This window comes from Crotalus tigris, unplaced genomic scaffold (assembly GCF_016545835.1).
Source record: "Crotalus tigris isolate CLP2741 ecotype Arizona unplaced genomic scaffold, ASM1654583v1 scf7180000017899.1852299, whole genome shotgun sequence".
In the NCBI taxonomy this organism is placed as follows: Eukaryota; Metazoa; Chordata; class Lepidosauria; order Squamata; family Viperidae; genus Crotalus; species Crotalus tigris.
The window spans coordinates 1,346,774-1,360,411 of NW_024096711.1; the positions used below are offsets into that span (position 1 = coordinate 1,346,774).

A 13,638-nucleotide genomic window follows, 5' to 3' on the forward strand; every position below is an offset into this window, starting at 1 on the left:
GCAAAAGGGGATCACATGACCCTGGGACACTGCAACCGTCATAAATATGAGTCAGTTGCCAAGCATCTGAATTCTGATGACGTGACCATGGGGACGCTGTAATGGTCATTAAGTCTGAATTGTAATGGTCGTTAAGTCATAAATTGCTTTTTTCAATGCTGTTGTAACTTTGAATAGTCACTATTCAGGGGTAGGCAAACTTGGCTCTTTTATGACTCGTGGACTTCAACTCCCAGAATTCCTGAGCCAGCCATGGGGAAAGGGAGAGGTTTCCAAGCTGAGCTGTGCTGGCTCAGGAATTCTAGGAGTTGAAGTCCACGAGTCATAAAAGAGCCAAGGTTGCCTATCCCTAACAATAAATGAAAGTTATAAGTCGAGGCTATCTCTGCCATTACAATAGCTGTCCAAGGTACTTTGAGTATAGTTTGGTAATAATATTAACTGTTATAGTTAGAGTGCATCTTCAAATGTGTTCTGATGGACTGATTGATGATGTACCCTCAAGTCATTTTCGACCCCTAGCATCTACATAGATTTTTTTCATGATAATGTATCTCTAGTAGGAGGCATTAAATGAGTACACACAACAGAAGTTTAATTGTGGTCAGAACCATTCAATAATGGAACAGAGTTGCATTTGATGCATCAGTAGTCCCAGTCCATACTCGACCTCCTTGATCAGCCACAAGATACTTGTTGTTGGAAGCTTTGATTACAAGACACCTGGAGGATACAAACTGGAGGCTGAAATTGCCAGGACGGTCACTGGTTACCAGGATTTGCCCATCTTTATCCAAGGCCCAATATTTGCCACCTGGCAGAGTTAGTGGAAGGAAGGTCTAAAATTAGGAAATTTTAGGACAAACAAAGCTGTTCCACTTTCTTGATTTTTAAGGGTGTTCTGATAATTAAAGGAACCATAGGTTGTAGCCATGTTTCTTGTAAGTGCCAAGTTTAAAGATAAGTGGGCAACTTTTTTGACCCCAAGGGCCTCATCTCTTTCTAGATTGGGAACTACACACACCCATCCTTACCGAGATCTTGCTTTTTTACAGGAACACCATGCCACCTTTAGTAATCTTATGCAAGATTACTGAAGAGTTTGGGAAGCACAATTGGTTTCTCCTTCTCACCAGCAAGTTGGCTGTAGCTTGCTAGTTTTGCACTGCCATGACATTAGCTATAGGAAATCTTAAAGTTTGCTGAAAAAAGAGGAAGCCGCGAGGGAGAACTCTTCTGCTCCCAGGAATCTGGGTTTAAGAACATTGCTGGTACAGTAGGAAAGTAGTATTCTCAGCATCTTATCCCAAAGGGGCTTTTCAGAAGACACCTGGACTTTCTTGTTTTTTTCCTTGAAAATGTTTCACTTCCCATCCAAGAAGCTTCTTCAGTTCTTCAGTTATGAGAACTGGGGATGTGTTATGGCCTTGACTCCATTTATCTCTATGGATCTTCCTTCTGTCACCTGGCCAGGCTAGAGGGGTGTCTGTGCGTGAAAGTGTAGTACTGTATGCCAGGTTTCCCTCATAATACATATAATCTGGGGGTCTCTGTTGTAAATAAGCTCAATCAGACTACAATATACTTACTGATTTGGAAATTATAGTAGCCTTCCTCACTGAGTGACAGGCTGCTGAGCACGTAATCAACACAGTTCCCTTCCAACCGCCTCATATCAGAACTAAGACCAACATAACCAGCATCACTGTGCAGGATCAGTAGAGGCCGGTTTACGAGGACTAGCAGGAAATCTTCACTTTTACCTGTAAGTGCAATATAATCTTCTTGATAATGTTCATCTTGGTCTGCAACCACCTGCTGATGTTTGTTAAAATGCCTTTTACCCACCAGATAAAAATTCCCAAAGTACCCAGAATGAGTATCCTAGGAAGCTGTTGGGACTATTTGGTTTGATAGTTCCTTCCCCTGGTCTTACTAACACCAACCACAATAGTGACACTGGCCTAGAAAGCCTTTAATCATTGGGTGTTCACATTTCAAAGGCACTTGTTCCCAGATGTATCATCCTAATTATTTTTATATATCTAGTGCACTTGCTCTATTAAATGCATTGTCAAGCAATAACTTGAAAGGCGTTTCTGCTAGAAGTAGCCAAACATAGTTTGTGAGGGAGAGGGGGGAAATGTCATACCCAAAGGCTAGCAGGCATCTTGTAACTTGCTCCAAGAACAAAGAAGGAGCCTCTTAGAGACCCAACTCCTACTGTTTCACCTAGGCCACTCCATGAAAAAAGCATGGGGCTTGGTGTCCTGTGCTATTTTTAAATCTAAGATCAACCTAGGATTGCAATCTATGAACTTAATGGAGTTAAGAGAGGGAAAGGAATGTCGCTGCTGCTTATTAACAATAGCAATCAATAGTTTGAAAAGAGCTCTCATTTTATAAGCTCAGCCTTAATATTAATTTTCAGTGGGCCATCTGTGATTTCCATGATTTGCCCATGTTTTAATACTGCCCACGGTGAAGCCATGTAATTGCAATGAAAGCTACTGACCAACGTATACCTGCAGCTTTGGGGATTGCCAGGAGCTGCCCGTTGGGCCGCATAGACACATACTTGTCTCCCATGTGAAGCAACACCTTCTGATCCTGATACTGGAGATCAAACCAAACATTTTTGTCCTGTTTGGTGCTGCTAATGATACAGTCATTGGGTCCCTGTAGGAGAAAAGAGTATATTTACTGGAAAGGACTCAGTCATTCTGCCTTACCCGATCTTGAAAAAAACATTCCTAACCCTGAGATTGAAACTTGAGTTTCAGTCCTTGTTATATGGCACTGCATTAAAAATGCTGGTTTTATATGTTAGCCTGTCTCTATATAGGCCATGACGCAGCCCCAAATTCAGCAACCTCTTGTAAAATGATTGAAGATAATGGCTGTGTTTGTATCACATTAACCTGCAGTGCATTCGGCTTACTTATTGTGTTGTCTAAATCTAAAAGTTTAGTCTATTTGCTTCCATGACCTCATTGCTATCAGGACATGATCTTCTATAGCTTGGCTTCGAGTGTTGTATGAATACACACGATTATTGGGTTTGTACCTTGTGATAATCCATAATGTGGTTTAACAGGTTTTTTTTTAACATGTTACATGAACCCAGAAATTGTGATTTATGTGTGTTGCATGATTCCGCCTTTGTGCTACTGTGTAGACACAACACTCAAATATACTCTGTGATTACTAACTACAATATATATTAAAACTGTGACTCAAAGAATGGTAACATAAGGCACTACTTCCTAGTTTAGTTTCAGTTCTGGAAAGATATTTTAGAGAGAAACTCAAAGTCCTGGTCCTAGGAAAACCTCAATCTGTCAAAGTGACAGATTTTGGAATAAGTATTTATTGCCAGGAAAGACAAAGGTTAGTAGCCCATAATATAAGTTACTAGCAGTCACATTGCTGTCAGAATGTACTGTAAAGAAGTCAATCCAAAATGCAATTTTAATGGAATTTGTTTACCACTCTTTTAAAATTATGCAATAAAAATTAATTTGATTCTTTGTTCAAACATTACAATATTTTATTTATATTTCACCAGAAATTAGAGGGGAAAAAAAAAGAATTTCCAAATTAGAAAAGTGGTTGGGTGTGGCAGCAAAATCAGTAGATCTTTGGGGGAATTACCTAGATTATTGGGATTAGAGAACCACCAAAGGACATTTATGCCTATTAGGGTATGCCACATATATTCAAGATACATCTCTTATTTCAGAATTTCTTGAGGTGGTGGAGATCTGGGATGTTTTCAGTTTTTGTTTTTGATACAGCAGCAATTTTGTTATTGTTTTTCATGAAACACAGACAAAAATAGTTCTATTTCCTACTGACATTTAAATAGTTTCTGGGACACACAATTGTGTTACTTAACTGAAATTATAATTGAGCATTCATATGGATAATTCGAATAATATAATCTGATGAGCAACTGTGTGAGTATAGGTAAGTCCTTGGATTATGATCACAATTTGATCACAATATATCTGTTGCTAAGTGATGGGGTGGTAAAGCACAACATCAGGTGACTGTATCACTTAGCAAAAGCAATCCTGGCAATTTGGCTCCAGGCATCCCAGTAAGGAGCACGTGGGGGCTGCAAGGAGGTGGGAGAGGACCCGGGAGGCCCAGTGCAGGCCGTCCAAGAGTTGAGGGAGTGTTGCAGTACAGCATAAGTGCAGCCGGGCAGGGAAAGAATACATTGCAGCTGAAAGGCTTCTTGGTGTGCTGTGGGCCTGGAGCTTCAAGAAGCTCCTGAACTGCAGCACAACATGAAGCTGCAGTCACCCCTGGAAGCCATGGCTGCCCCAGCTACCTCAGCAGCACAGTGCAAAGCCACCACACCCTGGGAAATGCTAAACGCCTGGGAAACCCCAGCTTCTCTAGCCCAACCACCCTCACTGCCCTGCGCTCTGAGACCCTGATGCCTTGCACTCCACCACTCCTGTTGACTTCATCCCACTGCTGAGGAGTCATGCCCAGTCTGACCCTTTGTGATGCAATTGTTGGCCACATCAGACCTTCTTCCCAAATGCCCAAACTTTGCTCATGTGACTGCATTGGCCATAACTTCAGGGACCAGTCATAAGTCCATTTTTTCAGCACTGTTGTAACTCTCAACTGTTTCTGAACGAATGGTTGTAGGTTGAGAACAATTTGTAAAGCAAAGAAGGAAAGAAGAACTACTGATAATGCCTACCTTTCCTTCCATGAGGGCAAATGTCATGACACACTTAGTAACAGATTGAAGTAGCTAATCTTTCCCAGTCTATCCCCGTTCGTGCATTATGCAGATGGACTCACCAAGGACATGTATGTGCCACAATGGCCGCGAAAGCAGACCTTCTTTGTAGCATCATCATACAACAGTTGGAAGATCTCTGTGTTACTTACTGCCATTGCAGTGGCATAGAGGTCAGCACCTGCAGAACAGTAAACAAGTTAAGACTCATTATGGTTTCAGCCCAATAAATTAAAACTATTGTCCCTTGTTGTCTAAAGTCAAGCTAAAGCAGTGCTCAACTGTATTGCAAAAGGATAGTAACCAGAGACCAGGAAAAGAATTTGTAATACTTCCACAATCCTGTCCTTACGAAAATCCTAACAATCTGATTTTCATGACATTCTCGTGGGACCTTTGTTGCTTAAGTTAAGCAAAATTTTAGATGTATCCTTGGGTTGGTCAAGACATTTTCCTTTATCCTTTATATACATTTCTCAGCATGGAATCAGAATAGTTCAATCACAATACAAGTCTCCATGGGCAGCAGATGGCATGATAGGGGAAGATTTCTGCCTGCTGTTTTCTCAAACTAATCTATAGTACTCTTTAGGGTTAAATCAAATCTGCCTTAAGTCCCTTTTATTTCAGTGGAATACAGTATATCTGAATCCAACCCAATATTGCTATTATGACACCTATCCAGATGCTTGGATTATGTATAGTCAAATCTTCCATTTCATTTTTACAGAACCTTAGAATTGTAGAGTTACAAAGGGCCACAAATATCATCTAACCCAGTGTTTTTCTAACTTGGCAATTTTAAGATGTGTGAACTTCAGCTCCCAGAACCATGCTGGTTGGGGAATTCTGTCCACACATATTAAAGACACAACGTTTGAAAAACACTGATTTAATCCAGGCCTTTGCACTGCGCAGGGAAATCTGTTAAACCAGCGGTTCTCAACCTGTGGGTCGGGACCCCATTTGGGGTCGAACGATCATTTTATGGGGGTCGCCAAACAACGCAGTCTGCCATTTTTTTCCCCTTTTCCTTAGCTGTGCTACTCCCTTTTATTCTATTGGCTTTTGAAAGCCAATAGAATAGACTCTTTTGAATAGAGTCTAATTCTATTGGCTTTCAAAAGCCAATAGGAATTGTCCAGGCTGTCTCTGCCCTGCTGAGCCCGCCAAAAGTCCCATTCTGCAAACAGTGCTGCAAGTTGTCTGCGGCGAAGGCGAACTGTCTGGAAGTTTCCACCCCTCCCTGCTGAGCAACTACTAAAAATGTAAGTAAAAGAGGGCCAGGGGTGGGAGGTGGTAGGCCAGCGGGTGCAGGGAGGGTTGCTGGCATGCGTGGGGCCCGGCGGGTGCCTTACCTCCCTTGGGCTGGGCCAGCTGGTGGCCCAGCCGGTGGTTGGCCTGCACCGTCTCTGCCACTTGCCAGCTACGCCTCGGCCGGCGCAGGGGGTGGCACTACGCATGCATGGCACTCCTGGCCAGGGAAAGTCCACGACTTACAACCGGTTGGGTAGTCCTTGACTTACGACCGGTTGGGTAGTCCTCGACTTACGACTAGTTAGGGGTCGCAGCATTAAAAAGGTTGAGAACCACTGTGTTAAACCATCCGTGAGATGTCCTTTTTGTTTTTCATCTTTTCCCTTGCTCTTAAAGCTGCCTGGTGACATTAATAACAATCCACACTCAACCAATCTTTCCTCTCTTATTTTGGGTCTCCCCTCCCAAAGAATCGCTTTTGTAAGATCTCTCCATTTTCGTAGATTTGGGGCTAGGTTCTTTCCAGGGCAAGAGACTAATGAAACTCATTCCGCTCACCAGACACAGCAAAATAACAAGTTACCGTTAAAGGTTATTGTTAGAGGCTCAGTGGTCATGATTGCTATTCATATCTAGACAGATAACGTCGCTTTCGCTCAACTCACCAGGCTTGCAACAGACAAACTTGTTGGTAGAAGAGGAGCGCAGTGAAACTTGGGCAGGACTCGCTTCCACACTGAAGAGTTCATCCCGTCCAGGTCTGTCCATCTTCAGGGTTTTCATGCTACCTTCTCGTCCGGTCAAATACTTTCCCTCATCATCCCGGAAGGCAACCAAGCCACCATGGACTTCCAAGGAGTACATGGTTTGGGCAGTAATGTCAGATACCAGTGAACCATTGGAAGCTAAGAGTTTACCTGTCCCATTTCTCAATCCATACTTCTTCACTGGAGACAGAGCAGGAGAAGAGAACAAAAGAGGTTGACAGGGCTTGGCTTTCAATCCTGGAAAATAATCTCAAAATGAATGTGTGCAAAGCAGAACTGCAACTATTTCATTCTAGAATTACAGCAGAAGCTTTCAACCTACAGTCCCTATTTCCAACAACTTTGTTCTCACCACCTTTGAATTAGCCCAGTTTCCCATAGCTATAATCTACTGCATACATTCTTTTTTTTTCCTTTTTAAAATCAGATTTAAAGTCCAAATTGAACTGTTCTGAGTGAACTTCTATTCAGGACAAGAGGAGGATTTTTAAAGTACTTACTGTATACTGGGATTGTGTTCTGTGCAGTACTAAATTGTTCTCTCTTGGATTGGTTCGTTTCCTAGTTCAATAGCTGAAATTGCCTAGAACTTTTTAAAATATAAAGCCTGTTCATCTACTTTCTGTTTTCCTTCTACCAAAGAATCTGTGCATCTCATAAACGTTGGAAAGTGTTTTCAATTTAGCAGTTCAAATTTATATTTATATTTATTTGTATAGATATCTTTCCAGAGATGGTTCAGAAAGTCTGACTCCAAAATACAGTATCTCGTCCCAACATTATTCTGACCGTATCTAGAGGGCTCCGAAATTTTTCCACCTTGGTTTCCAACTTAGAAATGGATGATCCTGAATCTAATGCAGAACAGAGATCAGATAGCGTGCCTTTGCTTTTCTCTTCCCAACATTTGGGAGAGCTTTGGTATACCCAAAATAGCCTCTTAAATAATCTGCATGCCTGGAGACTTGGGGCCAGTCAATCTAAAAATGGAAACTTGTATAGGCATGACATAAATAAGATCTTTGCACATCCCTCCCATTTTTCCTGGTTTCTAAATATCTTGCCTGATGAAGAATGCTTGGAAATATCATGGCTTGCAACTATAATGTACATTCTTCAGTTAGTCTAAGAAAAATATTGCCTCCTTGGTTTTGTTTTTGTTTTGTGGACAATATGGCTTTTTAAAAATATATATTTGCTTTGAGAAAGAATACTTTTGAAGAAATGTTGTTGTTCTAAAGCATTGGTTAAGCTAATTGGTTTTAGCTTTGCCCCCAGTTTAAGTGTTATAATCACATCTGTTTTCTTATCAGTCTTATTTTCTTTCCGGTACTTTATTGAGGATTTTTAATGTATAGATTCTTGGTATAACTAAAGACTGTGGCTCCTAATTCCAGTAGAATCAGATGCATAAGGAACTGGAAATTAATTTTCACATCTATGTTCATGGTTGTCCCCATGTGTACGATAAAGTAGGACCGTATGGAATGCCTTTGACAGAAAGAGGAATTTGAAGTGAAGAGAGGAATAGATATTTTTGCAATATAGGACAAAGATGATTGAATTTGGGCATGGAAGCCTCCCTGGTGAACATATTCCCCTTTTTGGTGTCAGTGCAGTGCTTGTACTACTGTCTAATTGGAATTACCCAAGTTACCTAACAAATGCTGTTAAGGAAATCAAACTTTGTACTATCCATAGTGACTTCCTGGGTAAGCAGAATTTGAATTCACCTGGTATGTATGGGGACAATTGCCTTCTGTCAGCATTGTGTGCCCTGGAATCCAGACCTATTGAGGAGATGCAAATGACTCAAGCTTAACTTTTTCACATATTAAAACAGAGGATTATTTTAGGAGTTTGTCTGGCTATCTTAATAGCTTTTGGGGAAGATACTAGCAGATATGACAATGTTACTCAAACATGATCATCATTCTATCTCTTACCCTTCTTCATTATGATGCCCCCTTCATATGCTTGAAAAATAATATAATTTCCCCTCTTTTCTTTTTTGTAAGACAAACTTACCCAGATTCCAGGGTAGTATTCCAGCCCTGGTTTCTAGTCTACAAAGGAGGTGAATGAGAGGGAACATAATAGAGCTGCACAGAATGATGCACGGTGTGGATAAACTGGGCAAGGAGAAGCTATTTTATCTTTCAGAATATACCAGACCAGAAGTCATCCAATGAAATTGAATCTTGGAAGAATCAGGATCAATTAAAAAACCTTTTTTTTATGCAACAGGAATTTGTTGCCATGAGACATGGTGCTGGCTACCAGCTTGGCTGTTTTTTTTTTTTTTTTTTTTTTTTGGTTTTTTGGTTTAAAGGATTGGATCAGTTCATGGAAGTCATGGGAATCAGTTAGCCTTGAGGCAGTATGGCTGCCTCGGAAGGCCAGCTGATGGGAGATTAGCAGGCTTCCCTATGCAGATGGCCACTCTTAAGGTCAGATTGATGGATGGGCCATCTGCTGCTGCTGCTCATGCTGTTATGTTCTATAAGCCTGTTCATTTGAATAATTCTTAAAATATGGGCCTACAACTGGACATAGTACTTCAAATGAAGTTTGATGTGCAGAATCCAGTGGAACTATTACTTTCCATGATTCGCAAATAACATTTCTACTGATACATCCTAAATTATTTTGTCCTTTGGACAGCCCTATCAGCTGATAATTATCAAATCCTATCTCATGTGGAAGATTATCAAAGCAGATATTACCTACTCTATATCTATTCATTTGATTTCTTTTTTCTTAAGAGAAGAAATTGTAATTTGTTTCTATTCAAATTCATGCAGATGTAGCCCCTCCCTAACCTATCAATATTATTTTTTAATTTTCTTTTTTTAAGCTATTGTTCATCTCACCTAAGTTTGTATTGCTTACATAAGCTGATAAGCTCCCTGCACAGGGGCTGGTTATTTGAGGGACCATCTATCTCCAATAATTCCTGCCTACCTAATAAGACTGGGCAGAGTGGGCACATTCTGAGTCGGTTCAATTAAACAACACCATCTATTGGAACCTAGAAAGTGGGTCTTTGTTATTGTGGCACCTGCCCACAATAGATGAAATTGTATCCCCTGGAGATTCACAAGGCTCCCACGCTGCAGCTGTTCCTCTGGCCTTGCTTGTGGAACTTGGCTTTGCTCCCAGGCCTGCAGTTAGGGTAACTTTTGGTCCTCTGTAGTTTTCTTTTGATGTGTTAAGTTACCTATTCCCAATGAACTTGTCTTTTGACATGTAAGTCACCCAAAGGTTTCAAGAGTTGGGCCACCTCTAAATCAAATCAATCAAATCAATAAATATTTGTTCAACTATTCATAAACAGTGTAGACTGCATAGTAAACATTTCATAGATGTATATAAATGTAGGTTTTGAGTCAACTACAGACATACTGAAAACAGTTTGTTAATCAGCACATGGAGTTTTTTCATCACTTGCTTTGCTAAAGTCAACCTATGTTATAATCATGGTATATCCACAATCAACTAATGAAGATACCGTATAAAAATGGAGATAAGATTAGTCTGGCCACAAATCCCTCCTGATATGCAATGGTCATTGCATTATTTTCAAAATGTTTACAAATTGATCTATAAATTTACAAATTCTACAAAACAAATAAACATTTACAAATTTCTAAAGTAACCCAATAAGCAACACCAGACTGACTGGTCTGTAGTTTCTTGGATCCTCCTTTCCTCCTTCTGAAGTAATCAAGCAGATTACTCTCCATAGTTCTTTCTATAGTATCCTAATGACGCAATCTGTCTGTCTATGGAGATTTTTTTTCATTCAAGGTCATTAGACCTTGACTTATTTTTAGTAGTCTCAAGGTGATATTTTGCTCCTGCTTTTAAAAAATGTGCATTGTCCTCTTTGTAGAGAAATTAAAGAGTTACATGATAAAAGGGACAAAATCTTGAGGCACCAGGAGGAAAATATGAGGAACCTTAAGGGAAGAGAGCAAGATGAAGGAATGACCCTACATTTTCAATAAGATGATGATTGCTTCTAAGATTTACATGATTATTTCTGTGTACAATGACAGCATAAGTTTTAAAAGTAAACTTGATTCTGAAAAGTTTTCAAAATTATATTGGCAATATTGTAGACATGACAGTAATGTTGGAATGCATGTCATCAGCAACCATGTCACAGAAGAATGTTACTATGGAAGAAATCTATACTTCTTAAAAGTTGACGAAACCATTATTTTTCTGCAATTTTGTTAGACACAATGTAGCCTAAGACAAAAATGTTGAAAATATATATTTATTTAACACAAAATGTGATGTACTGCCCCCTGGGTGTTTATTTTAATCAGATTTTTTTGGGAAACTGTTGAACAGGTGGTCATGCATAGGCCCCAATTCAGCTCACTTTTTCAAATTATATGTACTGTATAATCTTATTCTTGTTTAGTCAGGCCACTCTTCATCTCAGTGAGATACCTTTGCAACAAATGTATTTAGGATTCTATCCTAATCAAGGTTTATTTTAGCTTTATGTATGTAGCCTTTATGTGTGAAATTGTAAGATTTATTTTATTTTAGACTAAAGCCTATTTAGAGATAGTCAGTGTGTTTTATCTTGGAATTCAAAGTTTCATCCTGCTTCTTGAGACAGTTTCAAATGTTAGTTTTAGGACAGCTGCCTATGTTGGAAATGAAGCAAAGTTATTTAGAAGTTGAGTCACCTTAAAGAAGAGATACAAATAAGACTCTGGACTTCCAAAATTCCTTATGCATAATAATTACATCTAAAATCACTTTCCCCCACCTTTGAAATCATAGTAGATAGTGATGACTGATTCAGCTCCCCAAGGCATATCACGATCACAGCGCAATACCTCAGCCTTCTCATCAAAACGCACATAACGTTTCCTGTTGGGGTTATAGATTGCAACATTGGGGTGTATTGCCAGGTGCAGGGTCCACTTTTCTGTTTCACTGGAAGCCTGGGCAAAGCATGTAACATTGTCCTCTGCCCCGCCCAGGTAACGCTTGGACTGCTCATTCTGCAGAGATACCTGCCAGGAAAGAAATGTTACCAAGTCAACCTCATTAGACAAGGGGGTGGAGGTGGCGAAGGACACGCTCACACTGAGAACGAAAAGCTACGATGGCTCTCCAGGTATTACTAAATGTCAGTTGCAGCATTGTATACCATGAGTTAGGGAATGCGTGTTTATTTGAAACTTGCCCTTCAGCAACTATACATCCTATGGCACATCCTGGTCCAGACCCTTCTGCTGTAAAGATTCAGATTCTTTTTCTACCAACACATTATAGTTGAACAGCATATTTTAAGTAGTAAAAACAAACTTTGTATTTGGTCCACTAGCTGTTTTATTAAGGATTTTGGTTATAGTTGGAGGTAAGTATACTCAGTCTATGCCCAACAGTAGGACATTGAAAACTACCAACTTGATTTATTTAGGTCTAGGTACAAACTAAGAATCAACTAGTTCCCAAGCACTGCATACTTTTAACATCTACCATTTATAGAGACCAATGCATTGTAACCATAAGCAGCTCACCACATATGGGAGAACAGCAAACGATTCTTTTTTTCACAGCAAACAACTCCCATTTTCTTTTTCTTTCTCCCCATCCTTTCCCTCCCACTCTTTTACCTCAACCCAGTCCCACCAAATCAACCCTAAATAGTACTGGAAATAACTAGGTTGTAATTCTGTGGCTTGGGATATATAATCAATAGGTGTGTTTGGCCTGAATGACTGCACCTTGCCATCTGGATACTGATGCAGCAGGAAGAACGTCTGAGGCCCTGGCTTATCCTGGTCACAGGTGACTTTGCCGTTTGGGTCAGCTGCTAAGTAGCGTTTCAGGGCACTGATAAGGTGAACTTTTTGGACAGCCCCTTCTCCTGGGCCAGCTGCTCCAGCTCCATGTGGGGTCACAAATTGCAGTACCCACACCTGACGAGGCTTCAGTTGCTTGCCTGTGGCTGCCACCTGGAAACGGAAAGGTTCGGCAGTCAGGTATCTGTTTGCAGCATTGACAAGTCCGAACTCCAGGGAGTATGTCATGGTGGAAAAGGATAAATGGCAACAATTCTTCAGGCCAGCTACCTGCTTGGCCTACTTGAGATTGCGTCTGATGCACAAGAGCATAATGGATGCCTAGCAACTAGGCAAACCCAACTCCCTTAGAACTAAGCCCCACCCACAGGAGTCCATTACTCAAGCTGCTGTGTTCTGACAGCAGGACATCCTTCAAGCCTCATCACTGATTACAATATTGCAGACGGCACCATTTTATGGCAAACCAGAGGCTTAGTGGAACACTGTTCACATACAGTAGGACACAGATTTTCTTTTAGCTGTTTGCTTCTTGTATGCAAGGCGTTCTGTCTTCTGGCAAAAGCTTGCTCTCCTCTAGCAGCTCACTAGACTCAGGACAACCGTTGCCCAATGAGAATAAGAAGTTACTGGCAGGGATCCTTGAGAAGATTGCTCAGTCGTTATACAGAGGAAGTAAAGTGCAAACTTTTATGCAGGATGGCAAAATAGATCTTATGCCCAGTTTATAGCAATCTCCCAATAATGTATATTTTCCTATGAAATGTAGGTGTGTAGGTATATTTCCTGCTCCAGCATGTTTTTCCTATGTCTAAAGTAATCAGGCTACCCCCCCCCCAATAAAAAAAAATCATGACCAAAACCTAAATTCAGGTAAAGACAGCAACCCCCCTGGGAATTATTAAGTTTAACCAGAAGTCAATATTCTCAGGGATTTTGTCAAATGTTCAGACACAGTCTGAAGTATGATTAGTTAAATATAATGATGAGATAGAAGTTTTATCTTTTAAAA

General features: G+C 40.4%; 1 protein-coding gene across 2 annotated transcripts; it reads right to left on the reverse strand.

Annotated features, from left to right (window-relative positions):
• Positions 1-574: 574 nt before the first annotated feature.
• On the reverse strand, positions 575-13,425 carry LOC120308340 (fascin-like). 2 transcript variants are annotated; one of them, XM_039344289.1, is made up of 8 exons: positions 12,549-13,425; positions 11,582-11,831; positions 8,523-8,579; positions 6,688-6,969; positions 4,828-4,946; positions 2,526-2,679; positions 1,590-1,763; positions 575-814 (listed from the first exon to the last, which is right to left on the reverse strand). In XM_039344289.1, exons 1-8 carry the CDS (start codon positions 12,852-12,854, stop codon positions 615-617), a joined length of 1,542 nt encoding a protein of 513 aa, XP_039200223.1. In that variant the 5' UTR covers positions 12,855-13,425; the 3' UTR covers positions 575-614. The 2 variants fall into 2 exon arrangements, with proteins under 2 accessions (XP_039200223.1, XP_039200225.1); XM_039344291.1 differs by lacking the exon at positions 8,523-8,579 and having other exon boundaries at positions 12,549-13,421.
• Positions 13,426-13,638: the final 213 nt, after the last annotated feature.

Bases quoted from the DNA above. Each gene is read 5' to 3' on its own strand.
- LOC120308340 (XM_039344289.1), bottom strand. From the start codon at position 12,854: ATGACATACTCCCTGGAGTTCGGACTTGTCAATGCTGCAAACAGATAC. The intron at 8,580-11,581 runs GTGGGGGAAAGT...TCTCCTCAATAG, and splicing joins TATCTACTATGATTTCAAAG to GTCTGGATTCCAGGGCACAC. The intron at 2,680-4,827 runs GTGAGTCCATCT...TTTCTCCTACAG, and splicing joins GTGGCACATACATGTCCTTG to GGACCCAATGACTGTATCAT.